At 37.2% G+C, this 25,785-nt stretch overlaps 1 protein-coding gene across 1 annotated transcript in view; it reads left to right on the top strand.

Moving 5' to 3' along the window:
* The first annotated feature begins 1,370 nt into the window (after window positions 1-1,370).
* TM9SF2 (transmembrane 9 superfamily member 2) overlaps window positions 1,371-25,785 on the top strand; it is a 63,584-nt gene continuing 39,169 nt past the window's right edge. The window contains exons 1-4 of the mRNA XM_080798194.1: window positions 1,371-1,722; window positions 14,146-14,213; window positions 16,298-16,391; window positions 21,546-21,673. Of these exons, the coding sequence (XP_080654320.1) occupies window positions 1,552-1,722; window positions 14,146-14,213; window positions 16,298-16,391; window positions 21,546-21,673 (461 nt within the window). The 5' untranslated portion in view covers window positions 1,371-1,551. The remainder of the gene's footprint in view (window positions 1,723-14,145; window positions 14,214-16,297; window positions 16,392-21,545; window positions 21,674-25,785) is intronic.

Raw genomic sequence — 25,785 nt, 5'->3', positions numbered from 1 at the left:
TTATGTTAATTAAATTGCTGGAGGAAGAGGGTTCAGAGAGGAAGAATGGCCACACTCATGCCCCTTCTAGCTTGGCTTTTGCTGTAAAAATGGCTGCGATTTCTCTGTGCCAAGCAGTGTGCTGAGCACTTAACATACTTTTTTTTTTTTTTTTAATTTTATTTTCACAACCTTAAGAAGACGGACATTCTTTCCCCTCTTCTTTCCAGTTCTACTACCGCGGACTTGATTAAGTTGCTCGAGGTCACATTAACTAGATAGTAGTTGCAAGTATTTTATCCTTCATTGTTCTGATTACTCCACAGTGCGGAAGAGTGGTTCTTAACCTTTTTTGTAGAGTCATGGATCCCTTTAAAAATTCAATGAGCGTTGTAAACTCCAGGGGAGGAAACGTGCAAACACCCACAAGAATTTAGATAGAATTGCCTGGGGCTCCACTTTCCTGAATTACTCATTTTAGCAAATTTGCCCATTCTTGAGCAGGAAGTACTCCCAGGTTTTGATTCCTTGCTGTAGAGTCTAAGTGGGTGCATTCTTACAAAGTATTCTTTCTAAAGCGCCCCTGAATTGACTTTATGTCATCAAAAGCAAGTTACTCCTTGAAAAGGACTCAAGAAAATTCACTCACACCAACACAAATACAAATGCCTAAGTGCACGTACAAACACGGTCATCGCGTCATTTCAATAAGGAAAGTGGCAGAAACTTGCTCAAAGGGGACCATACCAGATTGGTATTCCACAAGAACTACTTCCTCACTGAACCCTTGCCTGTCTTCCTTTGCAAAGAAACGTCAACATTATATTTCCGCTCGCCTACTCCCGTTTTTCTCCCCACCTCACTTTTACTCATCCTTAAAGAGATCTTGTTTATTCTGTGCAATCACCGTGTCGCTCAAGAATGTCCCATGGTATCCAATACTTGGAACCCATCCGTGAAAACACCTGAGTATTTGATACTTTCTGGCTAGTTCTTTCCCCTTTTTTTCCGTATCCTAATCCCAACCAGGTGTCTCCCGAACTTCCCGTTGCCGACGCCGCTTCCATCAGCAGGTACTTTGTGGAACACCAACTCTGTAACGGGTTGAAGTGCTGCGGGCAGTGTGGGGAGGAAACCTCACGGTTGTTATGGAACCCTGAACCAAAAAGACAAGCTGGGGGCGCCAGCCCGGCGGTGGGATGCTCCCCGACGCCCCCTGGGAACTCTAGATCGAATTTGGAACCCGACCGCGAACGCGGAAGCAGGCAACCACCTAGTCGGCCGGCTGAAAACCTGGAAAGTGGATTTCCTCCACGCTCCATCCCGGAAACTCCTCCCGGGGCTAGCGGCCCCTCTCACTGAGCATGTGCAGGCGGCTTTGCGCATGCTCTGTCGAGCTCCGCTTCGGTTTCTGTTGCGGGACCCGCGGTGTCTCCTAGCGCAACCGGAACTGTCCGTGGCTGAGCCGTCCTTCCTCAGCTGCCGCGGTCTTGTAGTCGTCTCCAAGGCTCCCCGTCCCTCCTTCCCTCTTCAGCCCCTCGGCTCGGCTGCCCTTTCCCCGAAACAGCAGTCATGAGCGCGAGGCTGCCGGCGTTGTCACAACCTCGGTGGCCGGGGCCGCTGCTGCTGGTGCTGCTCTTGCTGGTGGCGGCCCCAGGCCCGCGTCCGGGCGCCGCCTTCTACCTCCCCGGCCTGGCGCCCGTCAACTTCTGCGAAGAAGAAAAAAAGAGTGACGAGTGTAAGGTGGGTGAGGCCTGGCGGACCTTGAGTGCTCTAACCGAAGGGGAGCCTCCCCTTACCCGGGGAGCTGAGGTCCGAGAGGAAGGGGGCGTAGCTGGGATAGGTCTGGTGTCCCGAGAAGTGCTTGGGTTCGGCCCGGCCGTGAGTCGGAGATTCTGGAACGGCCTTTGAGGGTAGATTCTGCGGGACTCGGTGGGCCTCAGGCTCGCCTCCCGTCTAGAGGTCCGGGTAACACAAGCAGCTGTATGTAGTTTGCCTGGAAACAGGGACTTTGTATGTATGGCGCTCTGTTGGAGTTGGGTGCATGCAGGTCAGCAAGCATTCCACGGGTGCGTGTTCGCTCACAGCCCTGTGTCACGCACTCCGAGAAGTGGACGACCAGGTCTTCCAGTTACTTTTTATTTAATTGCTTCCCATCCTATTCTACTTTCTTGGAACTCGTGGTTGGTTTTGAGAGCTTGTTTCTTTCTAGGACATTGGTATTTTAGCTTAACGCTTAGCAGTTCGTTCCTTATTTGTGAATTGTGACACCCAGAACCTCATAAACTGCATTGGTTTAAAAAAAGAAAGAAAGAAAGAAAAATTGCTGTAATAGTTGAGACCGTTAATTTCTATCTTTTAAGTTAAAAAGATTTTTTTAACATGCAAAAAATGCACAAGATCCCACCGGTTAGTTTTTCAGAGAGTGTTTTAAACACTTAAAAAGGAGCAGATGACAGGAGAAACGCGTTTTCTTCCTAGGGCAAATTTTGAAAACTCTGGTCTCTTAACAATCTTTACATGCAAGGTTTTCGGTTTAACTGCTAGTGAAGAGTCATAAGTCACTTGCTTTTAGGTTATTCGATATAGAGCATCACGATTTACATAATAATTATTTTAAGTTGCTAACACTTAGCATTGGGGCGTGAGGATCTCTTTGAAACCATTAATAATTTTAACAATTCAAATAATCGTTCGGCAAACTTTTACAGTCTATAAATAGGTTTATTTACTAAGTTTGATTTATTTTTAAAGGCTGGTGTTTATTTTATTACTGCTAGCTTTACTGTAGCTATGAATTTCAAGCTTATTTTAGGGCATTAAATAAGCTATTAAGTTTTTCATAGTATTTTACAGTTTGTTTTAAAATCTTGGATCTCTCAAAATGTCTAAGGATCTTTAAGGTTTACTCAAGTCAGCAGTTACCACTTGCATACTGTAACTCTCATACCCTGCAGTGCAAGAAGCTTTCACTCTTTGAGAGTTATGATTGAAAGAATATATAGTGCTTACAAGTGGAAGAGAGAGCTGATCTTGAAAGCACACTGGTTTTTCTGTTAAATATTTTAGTAACCAACCTTTAAAACCTAGTGTTTTGTCTTTAAATTTAAATTTACCGACAACCTTGTATTGTATTCCTGGTGCCTTAGAGAAAAAAAAAATGTATCCCTGTCTTCTAGGGACCTCAAAGTAAAGGATGTAAGCTTTTGAACAGATTACTGAAATCTGATACGTTATAAAAGATGTATGTCCAAAGTGCTTTAAAACACAAATGAGGAAACATCTGTGTATTGGAGTCTTTAGGGGAAAGCTGCAGAAAGGAAGTAACATTTGGAATGGACTTTGGAAAACGAATATGAGTGAAATTCACAGGTGATCTGCCCCTTAGATGATTTTTGGTTTCTCAACAGGGCCTTTAAGTAGCTACTTTAAGTTAACTTGTGGTTAATTTGGGGGAGTCCTTTGGGATTTTTAATTTTCAAAGCTATAGAGATAAAACAGCAAGGCAAAACGTTTTTTTCTGAAATATTTGGATTTCATCTTTGTTACTAGCTGCTCTCATCTCTTGGTCAATGGAAACAATTCTTAGAAGAGCAGGAGGATGTACCTTTAGCATTTTTTTCCTACAATTTGACTAACTGGGATAGAAAATTTAAAGTAAACTTTAGTGTATCTTGTTGCCTCTCAAGAGAAGAAAAGCAGTAAATAGTTCAAATTTTCATTACCTCAGTCAGGGTGTTAATTTTTTCCTCATATTTCGTATTTAAGGAGGACAGTCATGTATATACTGTTCAGAAGAGCTGAAGGGAATTATTTTTAAACTAAATAATGAAAAATAAAATGTTATGAATGGGAAAAATTTCCAGAAGCTACTGTTAGCATAGGAAATCAGGAGTTGGATGAATTGGGTTTCCAACTGTTTCCATCAGTTTTTCCCTCTGTAAGATAGGGATAATCCTATTTGCTTATTATTTACTCCCCTTGAAAAGTGTTTTTTGCATTTATTAGCGAAGAAGCACAATATTTGTTAGTTGTGTTATTATAAAACATTTATTAGTATAGAGATAAAACAAGTATGTCATCAGCATTGTAATTTTTATAATGTAGGCATTACATGTACAGTGTCCTACATTTAGTATATTATTGAAAGACAATCAAAAGAACCCTGAGGATTTGGTCATTTTCTCCTCTCAAAATTATTTTATGTTCAAATTATTGGCAGAGAAATAGGAGTTCATTGAACATAAAACACTATTTATATTGCTCTAACTTCTGATTTATGATATTTATTAGCCTTTGTGAATACTGTGACTGTGTTCTGTGGGTTCCTTTTTTTCTTAAACTTACTATCACTACAGGTACATGCTTTTGAATGTCAACATAGTGCACATTCTTTACTGGTTTTTATTGGCCACATAGTATTTTATTCTGTTACTGTACTGTGGTTTGTTTAACCACATATAGGCAGTTTCTTGCCTGTAGAGCATTGAGATTGGTCCCAGTTTTTTACTGTTATGAATAATTTTGCTAGAATGTATTTAGCAGGAATTACTTACATATTCCCAAATATAAAATTGCTAGGTCAGAGGCAAGAAGCAATTTTATAGCTCTATTTAATATTGCCAAGCTTCTTTCAAAAAAGATAGGTTTGGGGGAAAAAAAGAGCTAGGCTTGATTTATAATGCCTTAAGCTATATGATACCCTGTGTCTCCACAGTATTTTATAATTTTTATTGTTTTAATAGCTTTGTGGTGGTATGAAAAACATTAACAGTTTATTATTTTTGTTGCTATTAAGGTTTCTTTTAATTTTTTTCTGTTATCTTATGTTATTAGTTTTTGAATCCATAGTAATAAAAGGATTGAACTGTGGTGGTGTCTTCCTCTAGAATCCATTTAACTTCCTTAAAATTAAGGGACAGTATGTTGACTGCAATAAATAGAATAAAGCCCTGATTAGAAGTTAATAGATCTTCACAGAGTAAAATGTGCAGTTCTGATCTACCTTATAAGAGTTTTAATCGTTTCAGTTAGCGGCTGAATGCTGTTAGCTTTAGACTGGTCTGCAGTGTGCTGAGTGACATTGTGGTGGCGAGTAGCTGATTAGTGCGTTTACTGTTGCTGCCTTTAACTTTCAATTAATCGTTGGCTTGTCAACATGAATTCAGATCTAACAACTAAACTCTCTAGAACACCCACCACTTTTTTACTGTTTGGTGTATAGATTGTGTTCTTGGATGAAAGATTAAGAATTTCTTTATGGGGGCGCCTGGGTGGCTCAGTCGTTGGGCATCTGTCTTCCGCTCAGGTCATGATCCCAGGGTCCTGGGATCAAACCCGCATCAGACTCCCTGCTCAGTGGGAAGCCTGCTTCTCCCTCTCCCACTCCCCCTGCTTGTGTTCCCTCTCCTCGCTCTCTCTCTCTCTGTCAAGTAAATAAAATGAAATCTTAAAAAAAAAAAAAAAATTCTTTCCTGTCCAGTAAGGAAAAATGACAAGATATACCTCCTGGTGTTTAAAAAAATGTTTAAATGAATGTATAACAATTTTTTAATAAAAAGGAAACTTAATCAGAATCATACTTTTTTAAAAATTGTATAGTTGACACACAATGTTACATTAGTTTTAGGTGTGCAACATAGTAATTGGACAACTTTACAACTCTCATACAACACTATTACAATAGTATTGACTGTATTCTCTATGCTGTACTTTCCATCCCTGTAACTTATTCATTCCATAACTGAAAGCCTGTGCCTTCCACTCCCCTTCATCCATTTTGTCCAACACCACGTCCTCTTCCCCTCTGGCAACCACCAATTTGTTCTTTTTATTTATGGATCTGTTTCTGCTCTTTTTGTTGTTGTTTATTCCTTTGTTTTGCTTTTTAGCTTACACATGTGAATGAAATCATGCAATGTTTATCTTTGAGTTACTTCACTTACCCTCTTAGTATCATACCCTCTAGGTTTGTCTATAGTGTTGCAAATGGCAAGCTCTTACTCTTTTCTTATGGCTGAGTAGTATTTCTGTTTGTTTGTGTGCGCCTGCGTGTGTGTTTACCACATTTTCTTTGTCCATCTGTCAGTGGACACTTAGGTTGCTTCCATATCTTGACTGTTGTAAATAATGCTACAATAAACATAGAGCGCATATGTATTTTCAAATTAGCATTTTCATTTTCTTTGGGTAAATGCCCAGTAGTGGAATTACTGGATTGTATGGTATTTTCATTTTTCATTTTTGGAGGAACCTCTCTCCTGTTTTCCACAGTGGCTGCACCAGTTTATATTCCTGCAACAGTGCACAAGGGTTCCTTTTTCTCCACATCCTTGCCAACACTTGTTTTTTGTCTTCTTGATTTTAGCCATTCCGACAGGTGTGAGGTGGTATCTCATTGTGGTTTTGATTGCATTTCCCTGATGCTGAGTGATGTTGAGCATCTTTTCTTGTGTCTGTTGGCCATCTGGATATCTTTGGAAAAATGTCTGTTCAGGTCCTTTGGCCATTTTTTTAATGGGGTTATTTTGGTTTTTAGCATTACTTGTATGATGTCTTTTTTTCTTTTTAAAAATGTGTATTTTTGAGAGAAAGAGCAAGTGCAAGCGTGAGCCGGGGCAATGGGGGGTTAGACAGGGAGAAGCACACTCCCTGCTGAGCAAGGGGCTTGATGGGGGGCTCATCCAGGACCTTGGGATCATGACTTCAGCCGAAGGCAGACGATTAATGACTGAGCCACCCATGCACCCTATGAGTCTTTATCTACTTTGGATATTAACCCTTTATCGGATCTGTCTAATCCCATTCAGTAGGTTTTCTTTTCATTTCGTTGATGGTTTCTTTTGCTGTGCAAAAGTTTTTTAGTTCAGTGTAGTCCCATTAGGTTTTTTTTTTGCTTTTGTTTCCCTTGCCTGAGGAAACATATCCATAAATATATTGCTAAGGCTGACGTCAGAGAGATCACTGCCTGTGTTTTCTTCTAATTTTGTGGTTTCAGGTCTCACATTTAAATCTTTAATCTATTTTGAGTTTCTTTTTATGTATGGTACAAGAAAGTGGTCCAGTCTTCCAAGCACCATTTATTGAAGAGACTGTCTTTTCCCCGTTGTAAATTCCTGCCTCCTTTGTTGTAGATTAATTCACCATATAGGTGTGGGTTAATTTCTGAGGTCTCCATCCTGTTGCATTGATCTGTGTGTCTGGTTTTGTCCCAGGATCATAGTGTTTTGATTACTATAGCTTTGTAGTATATCTTGAAATCTGGAATTGTTGAATCCTTCAGCTTTGTGCTTTCTCCAGATTACTTTGGCTCTTCGGGGTCTTTTGTGGTTCCATATGAATTTAAGGTTTTTTTGTTCTAGTTCTGTAAAAATTAGTAATGGTTTTTTGGTAGGTGTTACGTTGAATCTATAGGTTGCTTTAGGTGATATGGACTTTTTAACAATATTCTTCTAATCCATGAGCATGATATATCACTACCATTTGTTTGTGTCCTCTTCGGTTTCTTTTATCAGCGCTCCATAGTTTTCAGAGTGTAAGTCTTTCACATCCTTTGTTAAGATTATTTCTAGGTATTTTATTCTTTGGGGTGTAATTTGTAAATGGCATTGTTTTAATTTTCTTTCTGCTACTTCGTTATTAGTGAATAGAAATGTGACAGATTTCTGTATATTGTGTCCTGCAACTTTACTGAATTCATTTATTATTTCTAATAGTATTTTGGTGGAATCCATAAGGCTTTAGGTATAGTATCATGTCATCCATTATAGTGACAGTTTTACCAAAGTAGTACTTTTAAATGTTCTTTCTTGGTAATTGTGTTTAGAAATGTTTAATAAATTATGTGTCTGTTATTTGGGGAGCAGTTGCCTCTAAATATGGAAAAAGTAAAATTTAAGAAAACCCGTTTCTAAATATTGCTTTGAACGGTGCATTTTACTTGTTTTAATTTGGCCATAGATATAGTGTGAAGATTTTGAAATATATACAAAGATACAATTACATTTGAACTTATTGATAGAATTGATATATATTTACTTAAGTGGTGTTTAGTTTCACATTACCAGAGTTTTCTCTGGAATAAGAGATTGAGTCTTAGCTTCTGGAAACTAATCAGTGTGTGTGGGTTACTGATAATGTTTCAAATATGAAATTTGGCATTGGAATGACTTTAACGATGATAAATTCACATTCCAACCATTGTTTTACTTTGCTGTGAAAAAAAGTACGTGGAGCTTAGAAAGTTCGCTTTCAGAAATGAAATTTTTTGAATAAAATTATTTTAAAACCGAGATTGTTCATGATAGTGGATCTGAGAGCAAGGATTGGGAAAGCAGGCAAGGTCAATATGGATAAAATACTGTCCTGCTGCTGTTGGCTGTCCACAAAGGGAAGCCCTTCCAAAGGTGTATTTTTGAACATCTGAAACAGAGCCACGGACATGTGCTTTATGCCCCCCACACATAAATTCTAGAGACTGGTCTGTGCTCTGTGGGCTTTAGAGTTCAGTTCTTGAAGCTCTTAATTCTTACTCGTCTTTGTACTTTTAAAATCAGCGTCCCTTTAGTAAGTGTCGTAGTGAATTGTAGTTACTTCAGATGTGCTCTATGAGGTTACAAGGTCTTCCTCTGTTGCCATTAAAATGAACTAAGTATTGATGAAAGGCTTTGGAGGAACCCTTTGAAATATATTTTCTTTGCCCTCATTCTCAACTTTCAAACCTATTTATCTCCTGTGCTAATAATGATAATAATAAAGACTGCAGTTTATGTACCTTGTGGGTGCCTTAGCTAAACCTCAGAACAATCCTGTGATGTGTCAGTTGGGAAACTGAAGCTGAATGAGACGTAGTCACTCTCTCAAGTGTGTGTACTGGTAAGTGGTGACGCGGAGATGCAGGTTCCAGAGTGCCTGATTCTGAAGGCTGAGCTTGTCTTACCTGTTGAGGTACTGCTGTGTCTTCCGTTGTGCATACTCGCTGCCTCTTCTGCCTCACCCTGGAGGTCCCTGGCTGCTGGTGATCCTTCACGTCCACAATTGGTGCAGTTTTAACCTTTGTAACCAATTTTTAAGTAGTCAGATTTTTTTTTTATTAACATATAATGTATTACTTGCTCCAGGGGTGCAGGGCTGTGAATCCTCAGTCTTAAACAATTCACAGCACTCACCATAGCACATACCTTCCCCAATAAGTAGTCAGATTTTATATTTATTCCTTTCTTTGATACAGTCTAAAGTTGAAATTTTGTTTTTCAGTGAGATGGGGATAGAAGGAAGAACCTAAGTATCCAGGAGATCGGCTTCTGGGCATTGCTGGTCAGATAACTTAGAGTTCATGAGCATCCATTTATGAGTTCCCAGCATTTCTATTGGTATTGTTTTATTGTGTCTGAGTTAAGATTTCCTTCTTCGGAATTTTTCCCACAGTAGACTTCTCCAGTATTAAGCAGTTGAAATGTCCATAGTTTTCCTTTTCTATGGCTGTGCCTTAGTATCTCAGAGCCTTTTGTCACTTGCTTTGATTCTTGTTCAAAGTCACATTTCTTCTCTGTTTCTTTCTACCTCGAAAACCAGTTGTGGTTGTGGTTGGAACCAATGTGATGGCAGGTAAAGTGGAATAAAAGCAAAAACAAAGGAACAAGGAAATAGGGGGAAAATGCAGCCCAGTGGCATGGTACACATGGCTTAAAGCAGTAAAACAAAGTGTAGCTGGGATCAGATGTAGAATGGGTAGGTTAGGACCAGAAAAAAAGTTGTACATCTGGGAGGGAGAAGGATTTAGAAGGGAGACCATAACACTCTAAATTAAATAAACAATTTCCATAAAAAAATTTCTTAGGGTGGGATTTAATTAGTCTTCCTTTGTGTAAATCTTGCTTTAGAATTTCCAGTCTTGCTTTAGGATTTATCTGTAACTTTCTTAAGAAGCTTAATGTTGCTAACAACTTTCCATGCTTGTAATAACTCAGTTTGGGACACTTTGAAAGCAGGAATGTGAAGTAAGTAACCTTTAAAGCTCTTTTTAGTTATGTCAATGATATTTTGGAGTTGGCTGACTCTATTTAAGGCAGATTTCCAGAAGGAGATGTACTTAATTAATTTTTGGATGGGAAATAAAGATATTTGGTGGAAAGTGACCATAAAAACAAATATGTCCTTTTATAGCACATTGCTATTTTAATTATTTAAAAAAACCCTAAATCCCTTGGGATTTAGTAACTACCCAAGAACTTATAAATAGCTTTGTCACTTTCTTCTTTTACTTTCTTGAATGTATGTCTTGTCTCTCCATCTGGATTAGAAATTCTTCAAAGGCAAGTGTTCACGTCTTTTGTATTATTATATCACTTCATAATGTCTAGTATTGTGGCCATTAAATAAATGTGTTGAGTGAATGATTTTTCATGGTTGTTCAGGATTTTTTTTCTTTGGGAATGTTTTTCAGTTTTCATGTACATTGCATATTGTTTCCTCCTAATTAATACTTATTTTGAAGTTACCTTTCCTACTCTACAACAGCTTTCCATACTAAATTTTACTCTTTTGTCTTTATTTCGTGTTGCTTTGATTTGGCTTCTGTTGTTCTTTAAAGCCCTTTCTTTTTCCAACTTTTAATTATGATGGTCTTCAAAATTCAATAAAGTTGACGGAAGAGTATAATGATCACCTATATATCCATCTAGACCTCTAGATCCAACAATTGATTATATTTTTCCTATATGCTTTATCTGCGTATGTGTTTATATTTTTAGGAATGAATGTTATGATGTCTGTAGCATACTTTTGCCTTTCATTAAACCACATAAACTCACTAGTGGTCTCATTTCCTTTCTCCTTCCAATTTGCAACGTTTTCTCTACTGCCATATTACAAGGATCTTGTTCTTTAAAGCAGTTTTGTTTATTTATTTATGAGAGAGAGTGCGCGCATGCGAGCGCGTGTGCGCGAGTGGAGGAGGTGCAGGAGAGGGAGAGAGAATCTCAAGCAGGCTTCGTGATCACACAACCCTGAGATCATGACCCGAGCTGAAACCAAGAGTCAGACGCTTAACAGAGCCACTCGGGTGTCCTTACAAGGATCTCATTCTTAAAATATCATTGAAATTTCCTTGTTTCAGTAAAAGAGTTGATATTTAAAATATAGAGTATTATAAATGTAGCATATTTACAAATACATTGTAAATTGCTCTCTTCTTTGTTAAAGATATCGTTAGTTGTAATTTGCATTCCTTAGCATGTTGTGAGACAATAATTCTTAAATTTTCAGATTCTCACAATTTAAAGGAGGAATGAAAGTGCTACAAAAATGGTCAGGATGAATTGAATATCCAAGGTGTGTTTTGATTAGTTCACTGAATAGTAGAAATAGGTCCATAACTTAGTGGTGATATTTTTGATGGACTGACTTTTTTGTAAAAAGTAAGTGTGGAAAAATGACAGAAGAGACAAGAAGGAAGAGAAGTAGAGGACTGAGAGCAACAGATACTGAAAGCGATGGTAGTGGCAGTTGAGTTTCCTCGCCTTTTTTTTTTTTTTTTTTTGAGTTAGCAGTCCAGATTTGAACTTACTTCCTTGTCTTAGAGCAAGAATCCCTAGCTCATAAGGTTATTATGAGAATTGTGCTTGATAATTACCATCTTCCTCTTCCCTAGACTAATAGCTAGAAAAGAGTAATGAATAGACATAAACAATAGATCAGAAGACTGTTGTCTTAATGTCCTTTTATGGGAGTGGGGGTGCCCTCAAGATTATCCTTACGCTGATAAATACTCAGATTCAGGAATGTCCATTTTCTCTGAAATAGTAATAGTAGCAGTGTTTATTTAATCGTTTACCTTATAGTTGTTGTGTACCAACTATGGACCAGCCTCTATATTCTTAACTGTTTTATCATCACCTCATACATTTCTCACATTCAAAATTGCTACTTGACCAAAAGCACATATTTATTAAGAGTAAATTTAGGATTTGAAACGAACTGAGCAATCTGGTGCTATGCTGCCTCCAGACTGAAGTTGTGTTCCCTACTTGTTTATGTGTTGTGTGTAAAAATTAATTTTGTTTTTAGGTGAAAGGTTTGCAAGAATTGTTCTTTGGAGTTGGCTGTTTTGGAAAAATTTGTGGGCAGACCCTGATAATATAGACATCCTTATAGATCACAAAGCAAGGCTAAAACATATGCTTGTTAACACCTTTGTTGTTAGGAGTGAAATGTGAAGCTATTTCACCAGATTAGGAAAAGTGGACAGATAAGGTAAATTTAATGGGAATTTGATATTAAAGGAGAGAAAGAGGGAAAGTTGAGTAGGGGGAGGGTCGGGGGGGGGGGAGAAGCAGACTCTCTACTGAGCGTGGAGCCCCACATGGGGCTTGATCCCAGAACTCTGAGATCATGGCTTGAGCCAAAATCAAGAGTTGGACACTCAGCTGACTGAGTCACCCCAGAGCCCCTAGCTCTAACCACATCTTAAATGACAAATGGCCACGTGGGTATTTGACAGCGCAGATAAGAATATGTCCATCATTGCTTCATTGTTGCATAACAGCAAATACTTAGTGCTTTGTACCAAGCACTGCTCTTGAATCTTCCCAAAACCACTCGAAGCAGGGGTTATTATTCCATTCTACAAAGGAAAAAACTGCGTGAAGAAACTTACCTAGGATCACACAGCTAGTAAATGTCATAGTCAGGATTTGAACTCAGGCAACCTAGCTTCAAAGTCTTTGTTCTTGGGGCGCCTGGGTGGCTCAGTGGGTTAAGCCTCTGCCTTTGGCTCAGGTCATGATCTCAGGGTCCTGGGATCAAATCCCGCATCCGGCTCTCTGCTCAGCAGGGGGCCTGCAACAGGGAGCCTGCTTCCCCCCTCTCTCTGCCTGCCTCTCTCCCTACTTGTGATCTCTCTCTGTGTGTCAAATAAATAAATCAAATCTTAAAAAAAAAAAGTCTTTGTTCTTGATCACTTTGAGGTTGAGAGGAAGGATAGGCTTAATCTAGGCACAAGGGATTTAACTTCTGTGATGAAAATGTGGCACTTACAGATTTTGAAACTCAAAACCTAGAGTTCCATAGACTATAATAGCTGTGTTCCTTCCTAGAAAGAAATCTAGAGATGTGAACTGGATTAGCTTTTTAGGGACCCTTCAGTCTTCATGAAGATATATTAAATAGGGGGTTTGGATTCTGAAGTGTCTTCATAACAGTGTTGACCCCTTATAATTAGTGAAAATTATTTTGGCAGTGTAAGCCATCAGCTGGGAATTTTGCCTTCACAACAGTTACTTATATTTGTGTTTATTATTCAAGGATTCCGTAACACCTAAATGTTGTGTCCCATTATCTTTTTAGCTAAAATAACTCATGACAAAGAATATGTTATATAAGGAGAAACAATTTAATTTTTGTATATGTTTGAGATAGTATTGCCATTGAGTAATTTCATTTGCTTACAGTTTTAGGGATTGTACTGTTTTTACTGCTGTGTATAGAGGCTAGTGTCTTATCTTACACCGTATATCAGCAGTATTGGGTGAGGATTTATTTTAGCAGATGAGCAGTATAGTTTAGGCATTACCTATTCTAAATATCATTAAATTCATTTGCCTTTATTCATTTAATATATTAGCACTTCTTGTTTTAGTCACTAAAGTTCTTGATAAATGTTAACTCATTTAATCCTCATACACTTCTCTTTCTCTCTCTCCAAAATAATAAATAAGTAAATAAATGAATAAATAAAAATTGGGGGGAAACAGAAAGAGGGGATCCTGGGTGGCTCAGTCAGTTGTTTCTGAATCTTGGTTTCGGCTCTGGTAATGATCCCATGGGTTGTGAGATGAGCCCTGCATGGGGCCTCGCACTCTGTGAGGAGTCTGCTTTAAGAGCCTGTCCTTCTGCCCCCCACCCCCCGCTCGCACACGCTCTCCTCCTCTCTCTCTCTTTCTCCCTCAAATAAATAAATCTTTAAAGCAATTACTGCAACTATTAAAAATATTTTGTTGTAATTTAATTGCATATAAGTCTACTCAGTGAATGGATTTATAGGAGAAATGTTTAAATATTATAAAATTCTACATTTCAAACATGTCAAATTCTTTTTCAGTTCTAAGCATGACTTAAGTTTTGATCTCTATTTGTTTACATTCTAATTCTGTGTTTCTTCATTTTCAGGCTGAAATAGAACTGTTCGTGAACAGGCTTGATTCAGTGGAATCTGTTCTTCCTTATGAGTATACGGCGTAAGTTTTTCAGCTTAGTTTTTATATAAAATCGTATTGACTCATCAGAATTTTGTACTTTTAACAATTTATTTTCTTTACAGTTACAGACGAATTCAGAATTCATACGTATTTTAAGTATGTACACGGCCTGAAAACGTTTTTTAAGGGATAGTCTTTATTTCCAAGGTAGAGTTAAAATGTGAAATATGATCTTTTTCAGTACAGTAGAAGCATCAACTAAAACATTGGATTTCGTTTTTTATCTGAATGGACAAAAAGGCATTGTGTTTTCTTTACATTTTTTAATTATAAAAAACCCCACACAGTTGTAAACAAAATTCTTATATCCCACATAATCCCCAGAAACAATTCCTTTGTTTTCTGCTCCTCCACATTTTTTCTCTGCATGTTCTAATGTATGTAACCACATCTGTACATTTTTGTTTTAAACAAAAAGTGGTTTTGCATCTTTTTCTCACTGAATCTATTGTAGGCATCTATCCATGTTAATACACAGCTACAGTTACCTTAGTCTTTTTTGTAGCTGTTTATTCTTTCTTTCTTTCTTTTTTTTAAGATTGATTTATTTCTTTTAGAGAGAGCATGAGCATGATCATGAGCATGAGGGGCAGAGGGAGAAGGAGAGAGAATCCCAAGCAGACTTTGGGCTGAGCGCAGAGCCTGACTCGGGGCTCGATCCCACAACCCTGAGACCATGACCTGTGCCAAAACCAAGAGTCAGACAATTAACCAACTGCGCTACCGAGGTGCCCCTCTTTTTTGTTTTCTTTTTTGTTTGTTTTTCTTAAAGTAAGCTGTCACCCAGTGTGGCTTGAACTCGTGACCCTGAGGAGAGACCAAGAGTCACAGGCTCTACCAACTGAGCCAGCGAGGTGCCCTTGTTTATTATTTCTTTGTAGAGATTATATAGAGTCGTGTATGATTTGTTTCACTAAGTCTTTGTCTATGAACGTTTGATTATTTTCATTTTTTGATACTATAAAAAATGCTGCATAAATATGCTTTGACCGCTATATACTATGTTGAGTATAAAGCATATTTCTTAAATTTTAGTTGGCTTCTAAATTTCTGTGGTATCTAGAAGTTTCAAAAGAAAATATGTGTTTACTGTAGAGAAAAGCACACACCAAAAAGTAAGACAATGCTGTAAGAATCCATACGGCGAAACATCTGTAAGAAGAGAGTATAACGTTCGTGAATGGATGGACCATCCATTAAGTAACTATTAGAGACTTAAATGTTCCAGTTTTTGTTTCTTTTGTTTTGTTAAATAAGTGTATCTCCTTAAATCTTTGTGGATATTCTTGGGAAAACTCAGTGATGTCTTACAGCCAGTATATGGAAAGTCTTCATTTGAGTGTTTCCCAGCACCAGTTTTTTATTATGTGAGATTCATCTTTCTCTTGGGAATCTCGTCTGTAGCCATTACTGCATGGGTCCCAAGTACTCCCATACCATTCTAAAATGAACACAGAACTATCCTTTAATCTTCTGTAGCAAAACTGAAATTTGGCTGTAATATTTAAAGAAAACTTTATTAAAATCTGGTTAATAATACAAGGGAATTACAGAGAAGCTTGCAGCTGACTGAAGATGGCTTCTCCACAATTTCGTGTTCTCTAGGGTCTGTCTTGCCATGGTTCCCATTTTGGGATGTGTTGGCCAGCGTATGGGGATGAGGCAGAAACCTAGGCAACTTCGGCACATCTTCCTGAAATATTATTATGTAACACTTTGAATTAGGAAGTTACAACAAAAGGAGATAAGTTAGCGAAATTCACTTGAAATAAGACTGTAAATAATTTTGTTATTGAAATGAACAAAAATAATGTGTCAGATTTTAAAATTCTATAATTTACATCTTCAAAAAGATAGACATCAGAGTATTCTTGGGCCTAATTTTCTAATGTTTTTGTTTTGGGGAAATGTACATGGAACTTGGAGTGTAACTATATTTCTCATTCATTGACTAGAGCTACTGGAATGATCAGTACTTAATCTTCCTTCTAGATTGGCTAGGAGTTTGACTTTTTATTGTTTCCTTTTATGTGTAAAAGCTTAAATACTCTCCCCCGCACCAGGTTTGATTTTTGCCAAGCATCAGAAGGAAAACGCCCATCTGAAAATCTTGGTCAGGTATTATTCGGGGAAAGAATTGAACCTTCGCCATATAAGGTTTGTATTCAGTGTTACATAGAAGTTATTTAGTTGCTTCTTTCTCTTTCATTCCTTTATTTTGTCTTTTCTTTTCTTTTTTTTCCTTATTTTTTTCTTACAGAAAAGCCTGAGATAACTTAACTGTCATGGCTAAGGAGGATTTCATTTCTCTTTTACCTCTGGAAATAATTTTTTTTTTTAAGATTTTTATTTATTTGACAGACAGAGATCACAAGTAGGCAGAGAGGCAGGCAGAGAGAGGAGAGGAAGCAGGCTCCCTGCTGAGCAGAGAGCCCGATGCGGGGCTCGATCCCAGGACCCTGGGATCATGACCTGAGCTGAAGGCAAAGGCTTTAACCCACTGAGCCACCCAGGCACCCCTGGAAATAATTTTTTAAACTCAACAGTTTGGAAGGATCCTTCTCCTCACAATATGTCATGGATAAGTTTGTCTTAATGCACATTAATACCAGTCTTATAAATGATCAGGATAGTACTCTGACCCCCTGCCTTACCTTCAGAGGGACCAGAAAGTACAATGTACAATTACAAAGTACAATGTAAGATACTCTCTTCAATATATACTTCATCATCACCCAGAATTATTCTGCCTTTTTAATCTCTTAACACTTAGGCCTGTTTTCCTTCCACATTTCATGGTCCCTTGTTTATTTTATATCTGCTCTCCTGCTACACAAAGAATAATACTCTCATTTACAAAAATTAAACTTGTTCATAATAACAGTGTATCACCATATAAAAACTTAAATGGGACAGAATAATATAAAGTGAAAAGTAAGGTTGTCTTTCCCCTAGTTTCACATCACAATTTTTTGTCAATCTTCCCTGACATTTTCCATGCACTTACAAGCATATATAAATACAATTAGATTTACTAGTTTATGGTTTAACATATTCTGTACTGTACATTTTTCCTTTAACTCTACTTTGGGCTTCTGTCTGCATGAACACATTTATTTTAATCGCTGTAACTTGACTCCCAAATTTTATTTCCCAGCCTGATCCCGCTCTCAGAGTCTCATCCTTGTCTTCTGTGACTTAGATCCCACGGTTAGCTCCCTTCTCTGCTTTCTCACTAAGCACTGCCATCTATTTTTCTCAGCGCTTCTTTGCACTGAGCATCTGTCCAACAAATCCACACACCTAGAGTGGTTCCACTACCCATCTTAGTCCCTCTAGCACTGTACTGCACCGTGAAGCACTGGGAAAAGACAGAGTTTGCAAGTCAAATCCACATAATTGTATAAGTTTACAGTTTTCAACCATAAGTCCTCTTAAAATATTGCAATTTAAAATTTTCTACCCTAAAGATACCAGTAATTTAAAATTTTTTCAAAGATAGGGGCACTTGGGTAGCTCTGTCAGTTAAGCATTGGCCTTGGGCTCAGATCATGACCCTGTATGGGACCCCTGCTCAGTGGGGAGTCTGCTTTTCCCTGTGCCCCTCACCCTGCTTGTGTTCTCTTGCTCTCGCTCTCAAATAAGTGAAGTCTTCAAAAAAAATTTTTTTTAATTTTCAAGGACAGAATGGAAGGCATATGGAGTGAAGTTATTGGGGAAAAAGGTGCTCAAAGTGTATAGACATGGGTATTACTGAACAGGGCAAACATATTAATTATCTAACACCTTAATTGTGTATCACTCCCTGATGTGATATTTTGAAAGATTACTTTGGAAGTTATTGCGTTGCTTTTATAGCAAAGGGTGATTTTCAGGCAGATTTATTAAATTATACAATCAACTTAAGATATTCCTGTGGTGTCTCAGCCCCATCATTCTGTTCAGTAATGCCTTTGCCTTGAGAAATGATGGAAGGGAAGAGTATCAGTAACATCTTCGGTGAGCTTGAGGGACAGCAGGAGTTTCTTGCAGTAAACAGCCCATGACAGATGGCCGATAAACAGAGGGAAGGCCAATAAAATATTCAGAGTCCTGGAGAAGTTTTGTCCCTTTGGGGTGGAATTTAAAGACAAATTACTTCCATCCAGGGTATATTTATTTACAGGAAAGACAGCCTTGCATATACAAAGGATCCTTTTAGGCCTACTGCTGTGCAGATTTAATTTTGAATCAGGAGTTGTGGTAAAATAGAACAGGAGTGCTTCAAAATGAAGAAAGGTGTACATCTCACATTTTCTATGAGTGTCCTAGAATTTTTTAGGATCGAAAACAAAATCTTTTAGTCCCCAAGCTTAAAGTGACGGAACAGGCATTTCTTAAGACCAAGGCATAGGTAAACAGAAGTATGAGGCTGAGACATTAGATTTTTGTCCAAGCCAACCATAAATGTATTGACCCATATTTTTCAGTGTTGTTTCTTTGTCCTTTATTTTCACAGAATTTTGCCTTATTTGAGATCTACAGTAAAAAAAATAGTAACAACCACAAACAAAACAAAACACCAAATCCGCTTTGCGTCTTTTATTTATGAATTCTGTTGTGGTCAGAAAAACAGCAGTGCCAGGTTGTGTGTGTTGTATGAAGCTGGAGCCACATTTTATCCCAAATCTAACCAAACATACTTATTGCCAGGGTTGTAGAATCTCGTCTCAAGTCTAACCAATCATACTCACTCATTTACTCAGTTTACATGTTTGTTGCAGGCATCGTGGTAGGTGTGGCCTACAGCAGAGACCAGAGACAAAAGTCTCTGCCCTCATGGATCTTATATTCTGATGAGGAGAAGGAAACACATGAATTTACTAAAATATGTAGTGTATCAGTTGATGATGGGAAAACTATCAAAAAATAAATCCAGGAAGGTGGATGGAGGATTGGCAGTTTTAGATGAGCCAGCAAAGGTCTTGCTGTGAAGGTGACATTTGAGCCGAAGACGTGAAGCAAGTAAGGTGGTGAGCCACGTGAATATCTGGGAAAATGTTCTCCGAAGAAAGCAGCAAATGCAGTGGTCCTAGGGTGTCTGCTTGCCTGGTGTGCTCAAGGTACAGAAAAAAGTTGGTGTAACTTGAGCCAGTGAACAAGATCGAGAATAGCAGGGAATGAGGGCAAAGAAGCAGTGGGACCACATCACACGGTATCTCATAGGCCACTGTAAAGACTTCGGCCTGTATATCTGAGCAAGATGGCTAGCACTGAAGGGTTTTGAGTAGGCTTAGATTTTGATAGGATCCCTAATTAGGGCTGCTGTGTTGAGGACGGACCATGGGAGGGAGAGCAAGGAAAGAAGAGGGGAGACTGGTTAGGAGGCTCTCGAAATTATTGAGGTATGTATGACCTGATAGTAGCTCAAACCATGGGGTAGACAGGTGGGTGTTGTGAAGTGGTCAGAATCTCCAAAACTGGTTACATTTTGAAGTTGGTGTCAGTGCAGCAGAATTTGCTGAGGGGTAGGGTGTGGAGTGTGGAGTTTGTTTTCTAGAACGGGACAGTCTCTGGGAAGAGCAGGTTTGGGGGGAATGGGAAATTAGGCATCTAATTAAGGATGTGAAGTAAACACTTGAATATATGTGTCTGGAATTTGGAGGAGGGGTTCAGGCTAGGTACATACATTTGAGAATCATCATCAGTGTATAAATGGTATTTAAGCCAGGAATTGATGAGATCCCCAAGGGGAGAGTCGATATAGATAATAAAGAGAAGGATTCCAAGGATTGAGCCTTGGGGCACTTGGTGTTACTAGGTCACAAGATGAGGATTCAGCAATGGAGACTCCCTCAAAGTTGGGAGGATTACATGACTTAATAAATATTTATTATTATGATTAAACATCCTCTCTAGTTTTGCTGTTTTCCGTCACAGTTGAACACACTGTTGACTTGCCTAAACCCAGAAGCATTGGATTGATTTGCCACTTTTCTTATAACTAGTAATGTTTATCTCTGCTTAATTTAAATTTGGACACCTTCTTTCTGATTCCTTAGTATGTGTACTTTTTCTTTCATTTTCCAAGGTACCTACGAGATGCATATAAGGTTAAGAAAATTAAATTAGGGCTCCTGGGTGGCTCAGTGGGTTGGGCCCCTGCCTTCGGCTCAGGTCATGATCTCAGGGTCCTGGGAACAAGCCCCACATCAGGCTCTCTGCTCAGCGGGGAGCCTCCTTCCCCCTCTCTCTCTCTGCCTGCCTCTCTGCCTACTTGTGATCTCTCTGTCTGTCAAATAAATAAATAAATAAAATCTTTGAGAAAAAAGAATATTAAATTAATTGAACAAATATTGCTACATTTACAGAAGTAGCAATGCAGCCAAAACTGAACTCTTGGCTGACAGGTGGCAGCAGTGGGCTACACTTGAAGCATTTGCTTGTCAGCTGATGCACAGAAACCGGTTTAGGTGTTTTAATAATGTACAAAACAATGGACTGCTTAAAAGTGAAACATACACAAGTTTTTTTTAACCACCTGTAATAAAGTTTGAGCATATTGAATGGTATACAATTATGGACTGTAGTTACTTTATGAAGTAAATTACAGCCTTTAGAAAACTGGGAAATACATTTTTTAAATGAAGCCATAAATGGATCCTGATGAAATAAACTTGTGTTATGAAAACCATTATTTTTACACACATGAAATAAGTCCTAGACTCCAAAATTGGAGGAATCCTTCATTTTTTAACTTTTAAATTATCAATTTTTTAAGCCTTACATTTTGCTTCAATTTTATTGTTAAATAAGATCCTGAAAATTGACAGCCTTTTCAAGTGTGAGTAAAAAGAATCATGTTTACCCTAATTTTTAGGCATCCAAGCCTAACTTTTTCTTGTATCATTGTAGTCTGTTACTCACTGCTGAATCTCTCTTACCTGGCACATAGGGCACTTAACAAATACCCATCATATGACTATATGGACTAAAAACATGTCTACTTATTGCTAGAAAAACTGCTGTTCTGTTTTGTCCTATGTGTAGTTTTTTTCCCCTTCTAGGATTCAGTTACATTTAAAAGGTGGGTGGATTGAAATTATCAAAAATAAAAATAAAAACTATTATTTATCAAAAGAAAAATTGAAATTTTTAGAGAAACAGTAAGATTAAAATTTAAATGTGATTGAGCAATGAGAAATTTAAAAGTATTTATTATCATTATTAATGCACTGAAGTAATTTAGTAAGAGTAGTATTCTTACTCATGGCATAGGTGTGAAGGACCTAGATATTTTTTTAATTTGCTTTTCACTTTATTTTAATACAGTTTACATTTAATAAGGAGGAGACCTGCAAGCTTGTCTGTACAAAAACATATCATACAGAGAAAGCCGAAGACAAACAAAAGTTAGAATTCTTGAAAAAAAGCATGTTACTGAATTATCAACATCACTGGTAAGACATGGAAATTTTGGACTTTTGTTATTTTCCTTTCCTTGATGGCACCTCTGTTTCATTGAATGTATAAATTACTTCATTAACTCTATAAACTATAGCAAATCAATTGATTTCCCTTTTTTGTTGCTAGTAATAACATGAAGTATGACTTTTACTTGCCAAGGATTACTAAGGTTGATGGCTTACAGTATCACCTGAAATACTGTGATAACTAGCTTTATAATGATTCTTTTATAAATAAAATATCACGAACATCTAGAAACTTAGGCAAGACGTATAATTACAAATGTAAAATGTAGTTTAAGTTTGCAAGTGACATAACCATCACAAATTACTGAGTCAGTTTCACTATCAAATGCTTTCTAACTTCAGAAACTATTTTAAATGATTTATTCCTGTTATTATATGCATTCTGGCATCAAAACAGTACCTATGTTAACTGTATCATCAATCAGTTAAAAATATTTCTAAGTACTTTACTGTGAGGAAGCTACTGAAGAAGACGTGCTTCTGTTACCTTCAGAAGCAAGCCTCTCCGCAGTATTCCAAGAACATAGAGTAGAATAGCTAAAAATAAGTAAAATATCAACTGCTTAGATTACTGTAATATTTGGTACTTCTTTTGGGATAGACCTGGTACCCGGAGCACTTCTCTTTTTCATATGTAGTTAACAAAAGCATACTTACGCTTTGAGAAAAGGACCTGGATCAGTCATCTAGAAAAGTACTGTTATTTTATACTTGTAGGCCATGGAAAAGATCACGGGAAAACAAACTTAAACTATGTTTGATGTTTGATAAATAGCATCTACTTCAAGTAAAACACTTACATTTTGAGTAACCTGTTTTTTATTTTATACACATGGTGTTACGTTAACTAGGTCTTTACCAGTTTGTGTTGTAATCAAAAAGCATTTAAACCTATTTTATTTTTGCTTCTAAAGTAGTATTGACTCAAAAAAATAAAAGTAGTATTGAGTCATTATACAGAATTCAAATGTAGACTATTTAGAAAAGGGTCTAAAGAGCCAGCTTTTCAAGCATAATCATTATTATTCTTCCAGACATTATTATTCTTCCAGAATAAAGACAAATGCCTTTATTCTATGTGGGGCCCTAATTCACATATGTTTTGCCTCTTCTAAAAAGTATAAGGTGCTGGAGGTAGTGAACAGAAAGACTGTCTTCATGTACTTCTCTGGTTAGGAACCACTGATCTCAGAGTGACATGCCTAGATCCTATGGTTCAGAACTATGCTTGGAGCCTGTCATTCTGTCCCTTCTCCCTTCCATGTACACTGAACAAAAAAGTCCCAAGGAGGGGCAACCTTGGGTCACTTTCCTCTACATGAACTAGTCTGTGATTAGGGGGATTCACCCTGATTGGCCGGATGGATAGAATCTGGTTCAGTCTACTAAACCATATGGGAACAAGTTTCTCATAGCAGGGCACCATTAGAATAAGGACGGAAACTGGCCTGATTACGCTTGTGTCAGTTTCTTCCTCATGTGACCCTCAGTGCAAATAGGAACTTGAAATCTCCTCATTTCTTTGGTTTCTAGTAAGCCAAATACTGTGCAAATACTGTGTAACTGCTGAATGAGTGTGACGTGTAGACTGCGGAGAGGCTTGCTTCTGAAGGTAACAGAAGCACGTCTTCTTCAGTAGCTTCCTCACAGTAAAGTACTTAGAAATATTTTTAACTGATTGATGATACAGTTAACATAGGTACTGTTTTGATGCCAGAATGCATATAATAACAGGAATAAATCATTTAAAATAGTTTCTGAAGTTAGAAAGCATTTGATAGTGAAATTGACTCAGTAATTTGTGATGGCTATGTCAGTTGCAAACTACATTTTACCTAAAAAACTTGAAACTTGGCAGGGTTTTTGCCATGACATTTTAAATCATATTACCTTTGAAATGATTAGAATGATCGAATATTAGCTGATACACCGACCCATTGCAGAGAACAGTTAATTAAGAAGTTAATTTCTTATCTAAATTAATGAATACTTCAAATTCTTATTTGGGATGTTAGAACACAATTTGAGGATCTTCTTGGCTTACTCTGTCAATAACCTAAGCTGCTTCTTGATTTTCGAGACTGACTAATGTTTTGATCTTAGCATGATTCTTGAATTTCCTTCAACTCTTCTCTGCATGGTTTGTAATTATACGTCTTGCCTAAGTTTCTAGATGTTCGTGACATTTTATTTATAAAAGTATATATTATAAAGCTAGTTATCACAGTATTTAAATTTTTTAGGTTCATACTCAGAGAGGGTCTTTGAGGATACTTTAGTGAGTTCCAGTCCTGGATCCTAGCAAGCTAGCAGGGAAGGGAAATGATATGCTCTTTTCAAAAATTCAAAATCCTAACAGTGTAAATGTACTCTTGTTAAAACTACAGAGAGTAACTTAAATGCCACATTTCCTTGCTTTTGGCTACAATTTCCTCAATGCATTGTGGTGACATGGATTATTCCATTCTCATCAGAAACTCTGGGAATTTATTGGGGAAATGATTTGTTAATAGATGAGGTTTCATTAATAGAAGCGTTTCAAATGGGGTCCATGGAAGATAGAGAAAAATGGAAAGGAGTCCTTGATGGTAAAAAAAAAAAAAAAAAAATGGGGGGACCCGGTCATTTAACCTTTATCCTTTGAGTCCTCTTTCCCCCCACTGTATCAGATAGAAAATAAGATTTTTTAGTATTTTTGGTGTTAAAAATTCAAATAACTACTACTGCTAACTTACCGTCAAAATTTAGAGAATACAATTTTTAATTACTCCCTGACTTATTAGCAACACAGTAATAGAAAATTATATTCTTTAAATTTTCTTACATTTATTTCCAAGTTTTTTTTAAATCTTCCTATTACAAGGAGAAGGTTATTGTGTCAAGCCATTATATAAATGATAAGCTTAGGATGCTTGCTTTTAAAAAGTCTAAATTGCTCCTTAATTTCTCATTTTGTAACTAACGCTATAATTTTTATGGAGTACTTTCTCTACTGTGATAACTTAAAGATATTATAATTAATAAACTGCTAGCATCTATTCATTGATTGAACTTCATTCTCTATCTAAAAACTTAAAGCAGTTAGAGTGATTGTTTAAGCCTCCAAAAAAATCTGATTTATTTTACATAGCATTGCTTTTATGCTCCTAATGTTTTATGGCCTTTTTCATGGGAACTACTAGCCTGCTGGTTATAATAATAAGCAACTTAATAGTGTAGGTGATTCTAAAATTTGGTATATTGGGTACTATTAAATAGCATTTAAATGTTAAGAGACATGTTTTATTAGGTCATTAATGTACACCTTGGGTGCATATAGAATCATAATTTTACTTCCTAAGGCATACATTAATTAACAAATAAAACATGCCCTGGAGTGTCGTCTTATGACTGTAATATAGCTAGTATATTTCTAGTAATTTTTTTTAATTTGTATCGTGTAGTGTGCTCTTGGCATAGGGGACCACGCTCTTGGACTTTAATGTAGTTAGACAATGCTACAGAACCTTATTCTTTACTTATTCTTTATTTTTCTCCCTTTTTTTAAAGTTCTTTTTCACTATAGAACTTTTAAATTTTGTTTCCCTAGTTTTATAGCAGCATTTCTTTTAGACATAATTTGGACTTAAACACACAGCTTTAATAGATAATACTATAATTTTCACTTTTTCACCTGGCCCTTAAGTTGAATATTTTCCCATCTTACAGTTATGTTCTTCTCCTTTTTATTGAATTACCAAGTAATGAAAGGACATTTGCTTCTATACTGTTCCATCAAATTGTTCCCAAGGAACGCAGTACATTGCTTTGCACCCAACTTAGAGCTTTGAATATTTTGCTAAAGGTAAATTATCCCTCTGTATCTAGGTAATGGTATTAAATGAGCAACTGCAGTAGATTAATTTATCAAATTCCCTTTTCTACATACATTTATAGTTTCAAAGAAGCTATAAAGTTTTTTTCTTCACTGTAGTGTATCAAATATTGACATAATGCTCTAGCTTATGAAATATACTACATCTTATCAAAACTCTTATTGTAGTTTTGACATCTTAAGGCATTTAGAGACATTTAAGTTT

This window comes from Martes martes (assembly GCF_963455335.1).
Source record: "Martes martes genome assembly, chromosome: 3".
Lineage (NCBI taxonomy): Eukaryota > Metazoa > Chordata > Mammalia > Carnivora > Mustelidae > Martes > Martes martes.
This window is presented reverse-complemented; position numbering and strand designations above follow the sequence as displayed.